This window comes from Lepidothrix coronata, unplaced genomic scaffold (genome assembly GCF_001604755.1).
Source record: "Lepidothrix coronata isolate B3197 unplaced genomic scaffold, Lepidothrix_coronata-1.0 Scaffold144, whole genome shotgun sequence".
In the NCBI taxonomy this organism is placed as follows: Eukaryota; Metazoa; Chordata; class Aves; order Passeriformes; family Pipridae; genus Lepidothrix; species Lepidothrix coronata.
The window spans coordinates 2,211,478-2,230,915 of NW_016690324.1; the positions used below are offsets into that span (position 1 = coordinate 2,211,478).

Genomic DNA, 19,438 nt, shown 5'->3' on the forward strand with positions numbered 1-19,438 from the left:
AATTATAAGTTGGACTGACTACTAGAGAAATTAGGACTCTAAAGCAGTCTCTACATTTCTGCCCAGGTTGCAGAATTTTGCAGCACTGGCTCATTCTTCAAGTCCTGTTATCCCAGAGTGCAGGAATTCCTGGGCAGGAATATAGACCAGCTTTTAGTGTGCCAGGTTTTAAGGTGAAAACCAGACTGGCCACATCATCATCAGTTTGGATAAAATAGCTCCGTGCTGCTACGAGTTCTTGACTAGAAATATTTGGTAGCAAACTCACAGGACTTGGCCAATGGAAGAGGATATAAAAGATATCCATTAAAAGAGGGGGAGAAAGGTTAACACCAGAAAAATGCAGAAAAGAAAGAGGATGGACGAGAGATGATAGAATGAAGAAAGAGTAAAGAAAATAAAAAGAGAGAGAAGTGCAAAATAAAAAAGGTGTTGCAGAGTTAATTAGAAGAGACACAGGAAGATAAACCAAGAGAACAAGAAGAGATGGAGAAGGGCAAGGAAACCAAAAGCAAAACCACAATGTGAATCTGAGGATCAGCTGTTAGACATCAGGGGGAGAGTGTGGACCATTTTCACAGTCCAGAGGCAAGAGTGAATTCCTTCAGGCAGCCCAGCTGGGGAGGAGAAGGTGTTTGCCCAAATCCAGGCATTTTGAAGGAAGGGCCACGTGGATGTGCCTGCCCAGGGCCCCACAGAGCCTGTGCACGAGTGCAAAAACCTCCCAGCCTGTCAGGCTGACAGATGCTCTGGGGGGGAAGATTTCTGCAAAGCTTTTTCAGCAGCAGAGTTTGCAGCCATTGCAATGACACACGGCTCCATTGTGATTTTCCATCCCAGTGGAGGCAAAAGAAAACAAAAAAAAGAGAAAGCTAAGGAAAACTCTCCCCTTCACTGGACAAGTGAGTCAAGTATAAAAATATTCCCAAGCAAATGACAGCCTTTTAGTTCATCTTTACATCAAACAACGACAGCTGTTTGCATGACTCAGACAGATGATTCAGCTGGTGTTGTCCCCTCAGCTCACTCTGGAAAGGAGGGAAGGAGAGAAGCAGTTTATTTTTAAGTATGCTTTACTAGCAACATTTTTATGAGAAATCCTTTACAAGGCTTTCTTTCCTTGAGAGCTGAGGTCTTACTTAAAATCAGCTGCAGAGATAAATAAGAGTAGATGGCTTCCAGGGAATCTGGAGACAAAGTAGGAAGCCTTAAAGAACAGAAAGGAGATATTTTGAAAATCCAAGATACTTAAATTCTACAAAAATCTCCTTATCGAGGACATGAACCAAAATATTTTATAACTAAATTTTTGAGGAAGCACATCACCTATCCCTCTGTTGTTGATGAATATTTCAAATATAGGATTTTAAATGTCAGTACTGAGTTTCCAAAGGGAGAGAGCAGTGCCTGAAGGATAATCTATACAAGTAACAGCCCTTTCAGAAACACCAACATAACCTTCCATGAAGCAGGAAGATATTCTATCTGGTTTACAGGGACACAGCTTAAGGCTAAAATGGTCATAAAATGCATAAAAGTCAGAAAACTGGTCACCAGAAGGAAAAATAAAGGGCAATTAATTGTTTTTACTTTCTCTAGACACCTCAAAATGGAGACAGGAAACATCCATTTTTCCATTCTCAAAGACTCCTTTCAGCTCTAGTATCACATTAAAATTCAGAACTCCAGAAATCACAAAAGTTTGGCCTCTGTTATCACAGTCTATTATTTCCATGGAAGAGTTCAACACACTGTAAGGCATTCCCACAAATCCCAGCTCACTGCAAAGTACAGCAGAGGAGCAGATGGAATATCAGTTATTTCTGAATGGAAACTGGAACAATATCACAGAATCATAGAATATGTCTACTCCAGCTGATAGCAAGGACAAAGGTAACAAAAGCTGCTTGCTCTGCTCCTGAAAACATCTTTGATGACAAAGAAACTCTTAGAGAACAAGGTAAATGTATTCTAGAGATGGCATCTCTATAAAATGTGCATGAAGAGTCCTGAAACATTTCTGTGGAAAATGCCACAGATTTTTCAATGAGAATAAACAGTAAAACTTACCCAAACAGGTTTATATTTAAGTATAAAGCTCTGCATCTTAGACAATAGCTTGAATAATTGTGAATAAGTGTGTGAATCATCTTCATGCAAACAATCTGCCAGAGACAGTTTTAGTCTGGGTTGGTTGGGTTTTTTAACCCCAGGGGTTTTTTTTACCCTCAGAACCTCAGCAACAGAGACATCAGTGCTTCATATATATAGTGCTAAAATACTCAGAAAATGGCAATGGATCCTTTCCACTCACATCTCAAGCACATCAGGATTCCTCTTCGAGGGCAGTCATCCCAGTCAGTGCAGAAATCCCAGTGCTCTCTTGGGATCAAATTGCCACAAGTGCCAGAGGATTTTGTGGCCTTTCCCACTTACCCTGGCCAGTTATCAGTGCTCTCCCAGCACCAATCCAGGAGCCTTGGCAGGGGCACAGGGATAAAAGCAGTGTCAGTTGGATATTCTTTTAACACTGGCTGGTAGTTTGCCATTTCGTTTGTTGGTTTTGTTGGGTGACACAGGCCGTACTTTTGGTCTGGCATTTCCTTATTGCTTTTATGATCCAAATTACAGTGACAGCTCCTACTGCTTCACTTTTGGGAATTTATTCTGAAATTCTGAAGCATGATCTAAGGTCTATCTCTGCAAAACAGACTTATTTTTCTTATACTCAGCAGGGTACAAACAAGACTGGAGAGATTAAAAACCCATATATTTTGCTTTGCTTTTCAGAAAGTCAAAGCTGAAAATAAAAATAAAACCAATTATGTAACACAAATGATGAGGCTGGAATGAAGGAGCAGCTATTCCCATAGCACTCCAGCTTTTGCTATTTCCATACTGTGTTCATGGGAAAGCAAAACATAAAAGAAGTGCCCTTAACTAAGCACAGAATTGAAATCAGTGCCAGATTTACAAGGAACTGGAAGACATGGATGAAAGGCCAGGTAGGTGCTGTGTTCTATGCAGGAATATAAAGAAGGTCACTTACTGTCCCCTACCCATGTGGTCCCTGTGTACAAGCCCAGGAAAAGGGATTTGTAGTGCTCAGAAATGGTTTGTAAAGGAGGTGGGAGGAGAAAGAGCTGTTTGACCACAGCAGGGTGCAGATCTTCCATGCTTTGACTTAACAAGGCATTGACTTTGTTAGAAAGCTCAGGAAGGCAGCAGTTCCCCCAAATCAGGAATTCACCCGATAAACAGTGTTTTGGAACAAAAATGGGCCACAACTTTCATTCTCCCAAGGCAGCAAATGGAAATTTGCTATGTGAAATTCCTTTTTATTTTCCCTCCTGTCACTCCTCCAAATCATTAACAATAACTTTTTACTTTACAAATTTACAAATAATTGTTTACTCCCTATCACTGGATTTCACTGGTTTTCTACAGCCCCACACCAAGCATATTTTTTTCATGTTCTACTGCTGAGCAGAGCCACTTAATGATCTTTTTAAACACAACAGCCAGATCTCCCACTCTGTACCTTCCTGAGGTACATCCCCCATGCTTTCTCAAACTACCCCCAGCCAGTGATCATAGAATCTCCCACTAGTGCTGGGAGAGTGGATTAGGTGGCCTTCATTTCTTCCTCAGCTTTTTGCCCAGTCACAAGTTACAGCCTAAGCTGGAAGGAACAATTCCCAGCTCAGCAGGCAGTGGGAAGCCCTGTCATTACAGGGAACACTCTGTAATTCCTCAGCCTTTCAAGGCAGTTGAAATTTGAAGCAGCACAGCTGCAGTAACCTCAGATCCTGGGTGACACGTTATTTTATCTGTTCCACACTTTCAGCAATTAAGAAACATCTTCTGAAACCGTGAACACGCAACCAAGAGCCACTGATCTGGTTTTCAGCAACCACTACGAGAAAAGACATCTTAAAAATTCACTGACAGCTTCAGAGATGAGGGAGAGAGTGGAATTCTACTGGGCAAAGTTCCTATGACTCATGAAACAGGCTCAGGCAGTTGTAATAGCTAAATAATTTCTGGAAATTCTTGATGAAGGAAGTCTTTCTGACAAGCTTGAAACGGCTTGGCCTTAGTTCTGTTATGGGGCAACTGAAATTATATTGCTTTTGTAGCTCTTGCAGCTGAATGCTAAGACGGCTGGAATGGTGCTGCCCAAGAACATGATGGTTGTGACTGTTTTGATCATCTCTAAACTGAAAATACCTCATGTGATACTAAATTGAAAATTTCTAACCCAGTCGACTGGCTTAGAGAAGGCTATTTCTGAACCATTTATGAGGTCTGCAGGAGGAAAGGGACCCAGAAAAAGTCAAACCCCACAGTGACACAGTTGCTTTAATTTAATTGTCCTACTGACAACATTAATTGGTGATAAAGATTAACTATTTGTACTCTAAGATTTGTATTGGTGAGCAGCCCTTGCACAATGACAGCCCTCACTGGACTGGCTTCTGCATGAGCAACACAGAGAAGTGTTTCCATCCCAAGAAGTTTACAACCTAAATACATTCAAGAATTAAAAAATTCCCCATCAACTGAACTGAGTAAAACACTAACAATTCATTTAATCTTGTCAATGCAGAAGCTGGTGCAGTTGGAAAATTAACTTTTCCATACTGGAAAAATTTTGACTCAGTTTTACATGAAAATTGAAAATGAAAAATTTAGAAATGTTTAGGCAAGCACAAACCTACAGGTTTATCCCGTGAATTCCTTACTGTGAGGAGATACAGGGAGTTCACGATGCAAAAAGAAAACATAGTTCACAATATATTTAAATTTATAGTTCAGCATTTGGAGAAAAATAGGAGCTATCAAAGACCATTTCACTGGCTATTACAGATATCCTGCAAAATATTACATACATAGAAGGAATGGTACCACTGTTTCCACAGAAATATTTTATGTCTGCATCCACAGAGTCTGCAGGGAGAAAGTGATACAGTTTCACAGAGAAAGAGAATATCCAATTCACTCTGACTTGAAGGTAAATACAGGTCATCTCCCAGAGCTAAACATCTCAACATGGGACCATTAATCTTTTTTTTAAGAAAAGATAAGAGAAAAAAAAGAAAATGTGATCTTGACCAGATTGGATGGTTGCAATAATCCATTCAGCTCATCTGGGACAGACAACACCATATTTCTACTTTATCAATGAAAAACATATTCAGCTTATTTTTCTCTTCAGCAACCTTCTCCTTGCTCTTTGCTCCTTAGAATGAAATATTTGTAAGTTTTGAATTTGGAACATGGAATCACCAACTAATCAATCAGCCTTTGCATCCCAGATCTCATCACTCTGAACATTACCCCACCCGAATCCCAGTGATTGTGCCTGTAGGGCTCCCGCTGCCTTCTGAAAACATTACATGGAGCAGAAGAAACCACTCTTGTTTTGCCCTCTGGCTTTCTGTGTGAAACAAGTGTCCTGGTGAAATGCTGACAAAATCCTCTCATGTTTTCCAGCTTTGAAAAATTGTAGCACAATGGTAACGTTGGAAGCACACAAGCAAAATACATAGAGAGGTTTTTTTGGTTTGGTTTGTTGGTTTGTTCTTTTTTTTTGTTTTACTTACTGCAGTTTGAGCAGAGAACTGAATTGTTCCCTTCTGTGCAGAAACAGGACGAGGGAACAGGGAAATCTCATGGATATTTTGCTACATTGCCCCTAGATATGAAACCACACATAAGAGGTTTCAGCTGTGCAGGACAGTAAATGTTGAAATTCCTCCTTGTGCAGCACAAGACATGAGCATCAAGGAGATGTTTTGTAAGTTTGGATGATTTCCATGCTTTATATATGTCCTACACACTAAATTACACCAACTGTTATAAATCCTTTTCCTACTTTACTGCTGCACCACTGTGTTAGAGCACAGAGCAAACTCCTTCCCAAATAAGCTTGCAGCAGCTCACGATCACTCCGTGGATTCTCTGTTTTAAACCAAGCTTTAGCCATCTGTTCCTCTGCTAATTATGAATGCTACAGATATCCCCAACTACATTGCAGGGGAAAAAAGTGATTAAAGTGCCTGTATTCTTTCTACAGAGCATCTCTGTGGTTTATCTCACATTAAAAGCGACACCACCCCCACCCAGCACACAACACACGAGTCCCACAGCAGAAAGACCACAGAAGTGCCCATGTTTAGAGCTCCTCAGCTGGCAACAAGCCAGTGGTGATGGCTTAGAGTCCAAAATGGGTTGTGTACACTCAGCAAGACAAGCTTTACAGCTGTGCCCAGAGTCACTCACACATCTGAAGGGGGCTCACCAGGAGCTTTGCTCACAAGAGCTGCTCCTGCCCAGGTCGGGGTCAGCCAGGTCCTGCTCAGCACACAACTCATTTTCAGTTGTATCCTCACTAAATCCCTTCCTGTTCTCCTCTCCCCCTGACCTTAACACCATCATCAGCCTGGAATTTTGGAGCCCTCTCTAACTGAGTGGAACACAGTTTTCCTTGTCTGCCTCCTTCCCATTCTGTATTTATAGATTCCTTACCTAGATTCCTACACACACAAACACACATCACATTCTTAATTTCCTCTTTCTGCCGGGCATTTTCCACGAGGAGAAGCTGCTGGGCCTCAGAAAAGATTGTTTCAGCCATGATTTCTTACATAATGGAGCATGTCTCCATTTCAGCCACGACTCCTCTATCTGCATCCACTAAATTATGCAGCAGTCATTTGCCTATGACACAGATTGGGGCTTTTAAGTGGTTTTTGGCATCAGGTTTTTTGTTTTGTGTTTTATTTCCTTGCACCTATAGTTTCTCCTTTTAAAGAAAAACTGAAGAAAACACGTTTATTCTCTCACTGCTCTTTCAGTAACTCCTAATTTCAGGGGAGCTTCAGCTTTAAAATCAGCCATGCCCTAAGGCTTGATCTCAGTATCTGATTTTATATTCACATATCTCCTTAGTGAGTTCAAATTTTATAGACAACCTTGCATCATTCTGGATGGAACACACCAGCTGCACCATTCCTGATATATCAGTAATGCTTTTGCCATGATGGGGCAGGTTTCAAAATTGCTTCCTGTTTGCAGCTTCTTTCTTTGCTAATGGAAACTGCAGCACAAGCCACATCTGTCTGTGCTTGTACTGCCCTGCTGTGATGGAATATTGCTTATTCTTGATTCCCTAGGGCCAGATTCTGCCACTGAAATGTGGATGGAAGTACCCCAACAGAAACTAATGCTGAGTTTGTGTAGTTACTTAAAAAAAAATACTGATAGCAAAATATGGCCCATAAGAAGTGGTTTGGATTTTTTTTTTCCCTTTATATACAGGGATAGGTCTATTTGTGATGCCATATGTTGCTTTACAAATGGAAGCTTCAATATATTTTAATATGGTTCTAAAATTGTTTATATTAGCTTTTCATGGGTGCTCAGAAATTGTTGCTCTATATCCATTAAAGTTTCTTGCACTTGTGTTCAGTCTTCTTTTCTCTTTTACAGGGCACTGCATTGCACCTGGATGGGAAATGCTGGCTCACAATCTCCAAGAGCACTACTTCCAGGGGAAAAGGATTACCTTTCATCTCAGGTTATAAGAAGTTCATTACAACTCCTCAAATCTTTGCTTTGCCAGGCATTTTAACATTTATTCAGATAAGACAGAAAGCACTTCTTCATGAGAAGAGCAAAGGCTTTATAAAAAGGAGACTAGATATAAAAATAGATATCTGTGTCACGGAAGGATCATCATTTCAGTCCATCTTGCCTCATATTCCAGTGAAAATAAACCCTTAAGTGTCCTGTTATATCCAACTTAACTTTGTTATATAAGCATGGAGAGACTAATAAATCCAGGGCCACTGATCTGAATCACCCTCTACTTCATTATGAGCAAAGACATCTGGTTTACCAGTTTCCCTCATGCTGCACAACTGCAGTTCTGCACACAGCTGACAGAATGCAGTATTTTTCCAGTTTATATTTATTCTAATTAAATGTGGCAGGATTTCCTTTTGGATGCTGCTGTCCTGAGTGAACCATAATGTGGAGATTCATGGTTATGTTTAAGGAATAAGGCAGCCAGTTCTGTATTTAAACCAATAATTATCCCATGCTTACAGATATCCCTGCTGAATGCAGCACTCTGGCATTCTTTTATGTGAAACAATTTCTTTTTTAGACATATGAAACAAGTTTTAAAGTGATTAGTGGATTTAAAAACCCTAAGAGTCATAAGTTTCACTAGATGTAGTTTAACTTAAAAATAAAGCAGATACAGGGAACCTGCTTTGCCTAATATCTCTGTTTTAACAGGAAATACCTAGTCCCCTTCCAACATGATATCAAACTAGAAAATCTTTACATAGCATCAAATAAATAATAAATAGCATAGCCAGCACAAAAAGGATTTCCTGACTTCATTTAGGAAAATGAATAAAATTTATCCCCTATATACCTTGAGTGAAGTTAATATTATCCCACAGGAAATGAATCTGAGCCAATAACACTGCTGCCAGACATGGAAACATATATCCATGGGAAGAACACACTTGTTCAGCCTTGTCTGGATCCCAGCACAGAGGAGAACTGTCCTGGGACATATGATATCAATTTGGGTGTTAGATCTGCCATTGGCTTGATGGATAACTCTGAACTCGCTCTATCCTCTGCTCCCACATCTGTCTAAGGTAGATATACCTCCCTGAGCACGCCGGGATCAGCACCGGACAGCTCCTGACAGGCACGGCTGGATCCCCGAGTGGATTCAGCACCGGACAGCTCCTGACAGGCACGGCTGGATCCCCGAGTGGATTCAGCACCGGACAGCTCCCGGCAGGGCACGGCTGGATCCCCGAGTGGATCCAGGACTGGACAGCTCCGGGAAGGCACGGCCAGACCCCTCATCTCCATCCCTGGACAGCTCCGGGAAGGCACGGCCAGACCCCTCATCTCCATCCCCGGACAGCTCCGGGAAGGCACGGCCGGACCCCTCATCTCCATCATAACATATCTGGTTTTCCACCAAGAAATCTCAGCATCAGAATCACATATTTGGAGCTGGAAGGGACCCACGAGGATCATCGAGTCCAACTCTCAAGTGAACGACCCACCCAGGGATCAAACCCACTGCCCTGGTGTCAGTAGCCAGGCAGTTCTGAACTCTCTAAAACTGATTTTTATTAATATTTACCAGTTGCAATTAGATTCTACCAAGAACCTCAACATCTTGAAATGAAACATCAATGTTTCTGTACACACAGAAACACTATTCTAAAAACGTTTTCCACTCCCTTGAAGAAACAATTCAGCTTCATTTCTTCTTAACCCTGCAATTATAATTTTCAGCCTCTCTCCTACACTATTCACTAAAATTTAAGCATCCCCCCCTCTGTTCCAGTGATTGCAGCTGCCTCTACCTTTCTACCTCAATCTTTTGTTCAGGTTCAAGTTCTCTAACTGCTACAACTTGAAGAGAAAGTCAAAAAGGACAATATACAAACACTAGGAGACAGTGCTGAAATAAATTTCTGAACAGATAATGGAACACAGGCAAGGAAGGATGAAGACAAATCTCCAAGCTAAAAAACCACATAAAAATTATGCTGTGCAATTTCAAATGAAACTGTATACACAGCTGAATTTCCTGATTAGACAATTTCAAAGCACAGACAGACAAGTATCACTGCCTCTATCAATCCCAGTGTTAGCCAGAACTCAGCTCAAAGCCATGATATATTGAAACCTTTTTCAAAAACCAATCTGAATATAGTTACTCTAAGAGTAATTTTTAATAAAGTATTTTTCTATCTACCCGGGAGAAAGCAATCAGTGAAGTGAATTTATGACACAAAGTTCATTAAGAGGACAGCGAAGATCGCAGAATTAATTGATGCCCCCGTGTACCTATTTAATGAGAATGATTTTCTGTTACCCTGGATTACAAACCAAGCCATAGAAGTGACAGATAAAGACCAATCTACTCCCTGCCAAAGCCTCTATTCAGCAGCTTAGCAATTTATCTGTAAACTGAATTTTGAATCATATCTTAGCCTTGAAACTCATTAGACATTAGATGTTCAGTCCAAATCTGTAATTCAATTTTCAGCTGCCAACCTGCAACAGCAAATCCCCCAGTGCCAAGTGCTGGAGTTATCCACCTGATCTCAGACTACACTTGAGCTGAGACTTGGTAACTTAGCAGCAAAAAAGCCCTACTTAAAGCTGGAAGAGTGAAGTGTTGGAAGTACAGAAAATCACACTGGAGGCAGCAGCATCACCTTAACTGTGCTCTGTTTCAACTCCACTTTCTTTTTTTTTTTTTGGGTTGGAAATGATAAAATGTATACTTTGTAGACTGTGGGTGTTTGATTTTCAGATAGTTTGATTCCTCCAGGGACTTCAAGGGAGCTTCTTCTATTTATGCTGGCCAGACAGCTGATCTTTCAGTGTTTTCCAATTCCACAGTGTCCTTCAAAAGCCAAAGAGAACTGTTTAATCCAACTGGTCTCTCATGTACAGATGTTCTTTGTCTAAGAGAACAGGAAGATGAGGAACACAAGAATCAAATTCAGGTCTCACTAAAGTCTGTGAGAATTTGGTCATGAGCTTCAACAAAACCAAGATTTCGCCCCAGCTCCTTTGGGTAAATCTCATTTTTGGTTACACAAGGAAAGAAATAATCAAACAGTCTTTGAATAAACAGATGTTATCTTAAAGAAAAAAGTTTTCATATCCTAGATGCAATATTTGAGCTTCGTTTTCCTCATGAAGTCCCACCTGTTGTAAAAAGCAGCTCAGCTGTTCCACCCCAGACAATCAGGGATTTTATCCTCAAAAAATTGATAAAGATGCTGGAATTACACACCTCTAGCCTTGTGGTTAAAATCATTCATATAAAGTAAACAGTTAAAATATTTGAGAACAAAAAAACAAAACAAAAAGGCAATAATCTCCCTGATGATCAAAATGAGGTGTCATAACTAGGCTTTAACTTAAACTTTTGGCCCTTGAGAATAATGAACCTGATTTTCTCCACCCTAATCCTGGACAATTTACCTGAAATAAAACTGGTACCCTTTGCCCATGGATACCTGAGCCTGAGAACAGCTGTTACACCACCAGACATCAGAACTCAGCCTCCTAGGACGACTTTCAATTCCATTTTATATTACACTGACATGGTTTGATGTGATGTGTGGCTCATTTGTGGGTTTTTTCCTTTTATGACAGCGAATTTCCCATGAATCTGACAAAATTACAATTTAAATTTGGATTAAAACAAACCCCTAGAGAAAAAAAAATCCTGCTGGGGGGGACAGGCCAGGGACAAGCAGTAGAATACAAGAATGGTTACTCTAAAAATACATAAAACATCTTAGTGAAAACTTTGAATCCACAGAATTTCATGGCAGGGATATGGTTTGTGAGTGCAGTCTGCAGAACACTTCTGTAAGTGAGCAAACTATTAAAGTTATCATTTGAAACATATCATCCAGAAACTCACACCCTAGTTTGGCACTGACCTACTTAACTTTAGAGTCTTAGGTAATTCCAAGGGAAGCTGAGTAAGTGTCAGTTAATTACAAAAAGCTGGCTCTCCGTACCTTCCAAGTTAATTATTCTGACATAAATGCCATTATTTCCCCCCTTTTCCACTGCAGGAAGCAAGTGTCAAATTTGAGAAGGGGTTTTTTAGTAAGCATATCTCTCCTGTTTGTAAGAAGCTGATTATGCACTACATTTGCACAGACTCAGTCTCATGTGTTGCTGTTCTTTTAAATTTCATGCAAGTACCTCTCAGCTGTATTTTTTGATCACATTTATATTCCAGTCCTGTCCCCCTGTTGAGTAAGAATTGCTGGAAGAGAACCTATGTCTAAGATAGACTTATAAATCACATTTTGACTCTGTTGTACTTCAGATCCACGGGAATAACACACACATCCAGTGTTCACCTTCAATTAAAGCTCAAGGTGGGCTTGGAATGAAAATCTCCAGGGAAGGCAGCCTGAGGTGCCTGTGTCCTGTCACATAACCCAGACACTTCCCTCACTGGTACAGCCATGATTTAGCCAGCAGCTTTTCTCCAAGTGTACTGTCACCTTCCTCAGGACTACAGATAATTAGCAGGGCCTGAATGGTTTCTCCAGGGATAAATGGATTGGATGGACCAACAACTGCATCACAGGAAAACTTGTGCCTGCATTTTAGGTGAAGAAAGTAGAAAAAGTGATGTTCTGCTAATAGACTGCTGGCAGAAAAATGCTTCATTCTGCCTCTAGATCTAAATAGAAAGTAGAAAAAAGAAAGTGAAATTTCAAAATAAGTAGCTTCCCCTTCTGGTGGACTGGGGATAAATTCAAATTGGAGAAGCCCTTGGCAGTGAGATGCCACTGAAGGGTGGATCTGCCAGAGAAGGGGCAGCAGAAAGAACCCAGGCTACAGAAATGACCTGGCAGCTCAAAACCCCCAAAGGAGGAGGGAATACTTGGGTGTCACAAATCAGGTTCCACCCCACGTATGGACAGGGAGCAAGACAACCTCCAGTGAGGGGCTTTAAACCTCAGGACACGTGACATAAAAATCCAAGGCCTTTAGATCCCCCAAATCCAGGTTCTTTTATTACAGTCTACTACAGCATAATATTTTTTGTTAACATACAAGCTACATATTGAAAATGAAGTGCTCATTAAGATAACTTTTAAAACATACCTGTGGGTGGAGTAATAACCTTATCCCTAAAGTCAGCAATGAGGTTATTTTTGTCACCAATTATCTACTTGGCTTTTTATCTCAACTTCACTCAATGCAGGTTTTGCTGCCCTTTTTTCTGTAAATACTCTGAAGCAGATCTGCTCTTACACAATTACCTTGTGTGGGGTAAACTAATAGACCATATTGTTTTAAAACAGGTTCTTTTTTTCCTATGAAGCTGGAAGGCTTTTGGATCACCAACTCCACAAAAATTTGTCTTTCTTGAATTTAACTGATCAGAAGTGCTCACAATATTCATAATTAAGTATTCGCTCCTACACATTGTACATTTTTATTTCATCAACAGAACCAGAAATCTTTCATTTTCTGCCTCCCTAGAATATATTTGCTCTCCTCAGAGTAACATTACTTTTGTAACTTAGATAACTCTGCAAATCAATGGAAGTACACAGGTTTTCCCTCTCATCCATTTCAAGCTGAGCTGCCGGGACCCAGAATAAATTTGTGTTAGCTCCCAATTCCATGACCTTCCACTTTGTACTTTTAAATTTCATTTCATTTCTATTACTTGAGTTCCCAAGGTCTTCCAGTTCTGCCTGCTTGGTATTCCAGCCCTCCTCAGCACTGGTCATGTTTTCCAACTCCCTGCTATCAAGTTTCACTACCACACTTCTAATTTGGGGCTAAACAAATCAGAGAAAGGTAAGTGCCAACAAGGGGGAAGAAGTGTGAAGAGCCAACCCAAAGGACAAAAACTCATCAGTGGCAAAGCTGGAACAAAATAAAATCCCCCAGTTCCTAATCCTGTGTTTGCTTTGTCACCTCTGATCAGGTGTGAGGAGGAATTTGCAGGCTCAGAAAGGGGATGTATGTTAATAACTAACAAAATTGGAGGGGATGGTAGTCTCTGACCAATCTGGGAAATCTAACATCTAATCTACTTATAACCACCATCAGCACGAGCAGTTATATATAAATATATATAACTATTTAGCCAGCAAGTGTGAGCAACGTTTACACACAGATGCTGACATTTCATGCCTTGCTTCTTAGGCAGGCACAGCCTCAAAGCATCTCCAGGCATAAAAATGCAGGGGGTTTTAACATGATAGCCTGAACTGAAACTCTGTAAGCAATAAAATTTTGAGAAACAGCTTAGTTAATGCTCAGAACGTGGGCTGGCAGCCTGCCATGCATAAACAGGCACTGAAACCACAGTTCATGCCAAGCTTTCAACTTCATGGAAATTCCTTGTATGGTTTATACTGGATCCTCTTAGTTCATTTTACTTTTTTCTTCCCTTTTGCAGTTTAATCCGTGGCTAGTTGAACTTATTACCTTTTTTATATGTAAGCATTAATAATGTAATAGACATAAGTCCAAGCAGAAGTAATAGAATTAGTCTGTTCATATAATTTTGATTAAAGGCAGATCTAACACTAAAAGGACACTTATTCTGTGCCAAGACTTTATGAACATGACATGCTGCAGTGTTACAATAACATGTGTGGCTATTTGCATAAAAATAAATGTTTCTAAGACTCATAAAAATTCACTCCACATTCAGCTGCCAAATCTGCTCTGAAGGTTTTACTTCTTTGGTTCCTCTCAAGCCAAAAGATCCCTCCCAACAGATTTGATCCAAAGATTGAGGCCTCCATATTTAGGTTCCTCATATCAAAAGGTCTAATTTGACTTTCATCTCTCTCATGTCTGTTTTTCCAAGCCTCAAATCTGCACAAGGGAAATAGCTGCAGGTCCTCCCTGGAGACTGTCCTTAGCTTAATTTTTTGTCTTTCTCTAGTAATAATTCCATTGATTTAGTTTTTACTTTTAAAAACTTACTAGTCAGTAACTTAAATATGGACCAAGTCACATTCAATATATGGATTAGGTGTATAATGAATTTCATATTACCACAGATCCTGAGCTCTGTCCTTTCTTATTTACAGCTTCAACACGCAGTTGTGAGGAAGACAAATACTATTATCCCCAGCTATAAAATGGAACTTAAGACAGAGCTAAGATTTTGTCATTTGCCACATAGAAAGTCCATGGCAGACCAGCAAAAAGGGGTGGAAGACAGGCTGGAATATCAGGTTTAGATTGCACTGAAAGCTTATTAATACAACAGACATGACACCATTAGTGATGCTGGGCAGATGTACAATATACAAGATTTTCAACAGCAAGTGTTTCACAACAGATCAGTCACATGGGTCTTACTATTTATTATAAGCTCTGCTGGTTTTTAAAAATGGAGGACTTGAAAAAATCAGCAAATTGTGTTCAAATCGCGTGAAAAGATTGTATTGTAAAGTATTGTTTTAAACAGATCCCTTGAGGCCTTTGGGAAATGATGACAGGTCTGCATTTCACACTGTTAAACTCAGTCAGATTTAGAAATTTAGCCTGATTATGTGGCTCTACTGCAGACTGAGGGGGGATTTCTGTGCTCTCTTTTCACAGACTATAATGACTTCTGGGCCAATAAGTGCAAGTACCAGGCTGCCTTTGCCCAAAAGAAATATGGGTGATAGTAAAAAAATTAATCAATAGCTGTCCTCTCAAATCAGGTCATATTGGCCCACAGCTCAATAAGGCTGACCTACCAATTGATTTTAACAAGAATAACTGAAAAAGTTGAGAGAAATTCAATTTAAAATTTTATATTCCATTACATATCACCTGTAAGAAAACCCTACCCACTCCTGCAACATTATGCCAGATGTATGTGCACATCTGTGTGTGCAGATGTTTGTGCTGACACACAAGAGTTCAAAGTGGCCACACCCAAACCCATCAAATCTTAGCCCCACACCTTCAGTTTTTCTCCCACTGTGCAGAAGGGCACAGTTATGTCAATATTCGTGTAAATATATTTATGTAATGTGAGGAAATTCAGAAAGCAACTGAAGGTAATTATGGTGATTGCTGCAACCTGAGTTACAAGGTATGAAGCTTCTGCCCTGCAGTAGCTGCAGTGTCAGAGCCAAGAAGGTTTGAAATGAAACACTTCTCTACTCCCTCCTCCTGTGCAAAGCCCACATCAAGAACCTCATCTAGTCACGATGTGTGTAAAGCTACAGCTTGGGAAGGAGGGCAAAAAGGGAAGATAATTTTCCTGCAAATCAACAATTATGGTCGAAATGCTGGTCGACTCCACACCCAGCAGTTAATACTGTTATGGTGCATCTCCCCAACATTTTAAGAGATGTTTTAACAAATATTTTAACAACCTGTCACCAACACAGCACAAAGCAAGGACCAGATTTCTCCTAACAACAGCTCTGCATGCGAGAAGGGCTGTCTCTGCCATACCTGCTATGTTGGCAGCAATTCTACCAATGGACACAGAACCTCTCACACAAGATTATGAGCCAGTAAATCATTTTGGTTGAAAACACATTATTAAGAGCTTAACTACATATGCAAGCTTTTTATATGTTCTTTTTGGAAAAAGCTTAGTAGGAGATGATTAGTAGTCTCTGTTAATTTGCCCCATAAAAGGTTTCACGAATAATCATATGCATTTGTAACATTCCAGTTTTGAAGCAATTAAATTAAACCATTAAGACAGCTGGATAGAAAGAGAGCTAAACTTTGCACGAACTTTATACTATTTCCTTTTCTTGGTAGGCCACTGGTTAAGCTTGGTTTTTCTTTTCCATAAAATGATTCCTCCTATAAAAGACAGTTTTGGGGCTTTATGCAGGTTTTTAACATTTTCAGAAAGTCTAGAAAAGCATTCTCAGTTGTGACACCCTAACATGAGATATTCTTTGTAAACATCTTCCAGAGAAAGAAGAATAATTTCTCTGAAAGGGGATGAGAAGTTTCAAGGACTCCAGGTTTAAAAAAAAAGGAAGAGGGAAGCAGAAAATGTAAAAGTAACATAAAGAGGGAAGCAGAAAACGTAAAAATTACATAAAAATAGTTAAAAACTTTAAGCTGTGGGATTAATACAAGGCCTCCATTTGGAAGGAGACTGTTGAAAGATGTCCCCTGCCATAAATCTGTCTCTAGTTAAAAGTGTTTCCAGATTAATTTTTCAGTCCTTCATTCCATTTATCACTTTCAAATGCTGCCGAATTCTCACATCAAGTTGGATTCAGAAATTACCAAGTGAAATCCTTAACCTGAGTTCCCCAGGAGACTAAACCAGATATTGGCAAAGATTCCCTTGGAGTATGGTAAAAATGCAGGCATACACATTAACTGTAGAATCCCCTTTTCCAGGCACCTATTACAGGAGTACTCCACAGTCCCAGGAGGTGGATGTGTCATCACAGGGACTCCACAGGAATACACACCCCGAGAGAGCTGTGGATACCATTGCTAAGGCCATACTTTGTTACACTGAGATTCAGAGCAGCATTTCTAAGACACAGAGATGACCACAACCACAGCAGAATGTAGAGAGCATAAGCAAGGCAGGGCCCCATTGCATTTAACTCTAATACTTTTACTTCCTCCTCAAAAGTCAGATACAGTGTTAAGATCACAGAGACAGAAGCAGAGCATCAAAGTTTGACTTGTTAATATACCATAAATGGCCAGGTATTGCTAAACAAACAAATCCTTACAGAGTAGTACCATCAGAACTGCCAGCCAGCTCCACTCTTCCCTTTCCTAGAGCTCATAAACATTACCTTGCCCATGAACAATGCATTTCCCTTTCTGCCATCATTGACATAATACCCATGACTGTATTCAAACAAGAGGAAGTCAAGATTTAATTTTAATGTCATAACACATCTTGAAGTCACCCCTATTTTCCAGACTGAAAAAGAAAACCCCAAGCCAAAGCATTGCTTCCTCCAAGCCTATACCAGCCTCGAAGATCTCCACAAGCAGAAATGACAATAAAAACTGCAGGCAAAAAAAGCTTCACTGTTTACCACCTTGTGGCTTGAACTGGTAAGTATTCCTTTCTTATACACCCCCCCCCCATTCCATCCTTTTTCCAGTTAACCAGCCTTTAAGCATCAAGCACAGAAACTTCACTCAAAGTTCCTCCCCAGAGGAAAATTGAAGACCATAAGCTCACAGTGAGACTGACACAGAGCCCAAGCTGCCCCAGTCGATGGGGTGATCAGGGATGCCAGGACTGCCTGTCCAGCTCCCAAACAGCTCTGAACATCCTTCACACAAGCAGCAACCGGTTTCCCAAAGCTGCATCTCTCTTCTACCCGCAGCTTCCCAAAGCCAGCAGGAAGGATGCAACGGAACGAACAAGAAGCATGCGGCAAACGGAGAAGTACTTACATCCCTGAATTTGTTCCAGTACTTGTCCTTATCGTACTGCGAGACGGTGCTCAGCCATTTGTCGTTGTCCAGGAAATTGCCATGATTGCTGTTACTCGTGATGATTTCAGGATGCCGGCTCTCCGCTTGCAGGAAGCACCAGGCAGCGATCAGCAGCACCCCCGACATCTGCAAGGAGAGGAGAGGAGCGGGGATGAGCGGAGGGGAGCGGAGAGGGGCGGCGGCTTCCCGGGCAGGGAAGTTTAGAGGGGACCCAAGTTGGGGCCAGTCGCCCCCCACGGTCCTCGCCAACTTCTGGCTGCGGAGCTGCCGCGTCCGCCGAGAGCCCGCCGCGCCCGCCCAGCGCGGAGGGGCGGGGAACAGCGTCAGTAACAACCATAATAATAACAATAATAAAAACAGAAATAGACCGGGTCCCTGGGGCCGGGCGGGGACCAGCACGGTGGTGCGGAGCCGCAGCCGAGCCAAGCCAGCGCTGGCTCCGCGAAGTTTGGCTGCCAGGGCGAGAGGAAGCCCCTACCTCGGGCAGCGCCGCCGGCCGGGGCTCCCGGCACCGCTGCTGCTCCTTCGGCTCTTCCTCCCGCTGCCGCCGCTCCGCTGTGCGGTGCCGCTGCTCGGCGGCGGTCCCGGAGCCGCTGTCCCCGCTGTCCCCGCTCTGTGTCCCCGCTGTCCCCGCTCTGTGTCCCCGCTGTCCCCTCTCCCTGTCCCCTCTCCCTGTCCCCGCTCTCTCTCCCCTCGCCGCCGCCTCCCGCCGGGTCCGCGCGTGCGGGTGCGCGCGGGGCGGGCGCGGCCGGGCTCTGGCGCCCCCTGCCGGCCGAGCGGGGCCGGGCAGCCCGGGGAGGGGCCGGGGGGGGACGGGCTGGAGAGCGGGAGTGAGGGATGAGGGAGTGAGGGATGAGGGGAGTGAGGGATGAGGGGATGAGGGAATGAGGGATGAGGGGATGGGGGGATGAGAGAGTGAGGGGATGAGGGAGTGAGGGGATGAGGGAATGAGAGTGATGCCTTAAGACCCTTTCAGTTTTTTGACTTTGCTAATTTTATAAGCTTTATATGTAATTATAGTAGAAGTAGATTTTAGAAGCAGCAATATTGTATTCCTCACCCTTTAGCACCCTTTAGTTTACGCATTCCTCAACCCTCCTACCCCATTCCATGTACCCCATACCAATCCCACCCCTGAATTCAGCAGAAATGTTTAGTCTCTTGTCAAGGCAAGGCCTATGCTGTTTGGGGAACACTCATATCTTGGCCTGAACAACAGAACAGAGTCAAGAACTAGGTGACCATGTACCCTTTGTGCTCTGAGGATGATGAGAATGATGAAGTCCCCAGATCCAATTCTAAGGGGGTGGGCCCGGGGCGAACCTGAGCAAAGGCTACAGGGTGGACGCACTTGGGATCGGACGGATGGTATTATAAAATGTAACATCTCAGGCACAGTGGGCACACGCGTCTTGTAACA

The 19,438-nt window shown here is 41.9% G+C and overlaps 1 protein-coding gene across 2 annotated transcripts in view; it reads right to left on the bottom strand.

The window, feature by feature from the left end:
* SPOCK1 (sparc/osteonectin, cwcv and kazal-like domains proteoglycan (testican) 1) overlaps positions 1 to 18,630 on the bottom strand; it is a 275,034-nt gene extending 256,404 nt beyond the window's left edge. For both annotated transcript variants that reach the window (XM_017827978.1, XM_017827976.1), the window contains exons 1-2: positions 18,497 to 18,630; positions 17,977 to 18,144 (exon numbers count right to left, since the gene is read on the bottom strand). In XM_017827978.1, the coding sequence (XP_017683467.1) occupies positions 17,977 to 18,144 (168 nt within the window). In that variant the 5' untranslated portion in view covers positions 18,497 to 18,630. The remainder of the gene's footprint in view (positions 1 to 17,976; positions 18,145 to 18,496) is intronic.
* Positions 18,631 to 19,438: the final 808 nt, after the last annotated feature.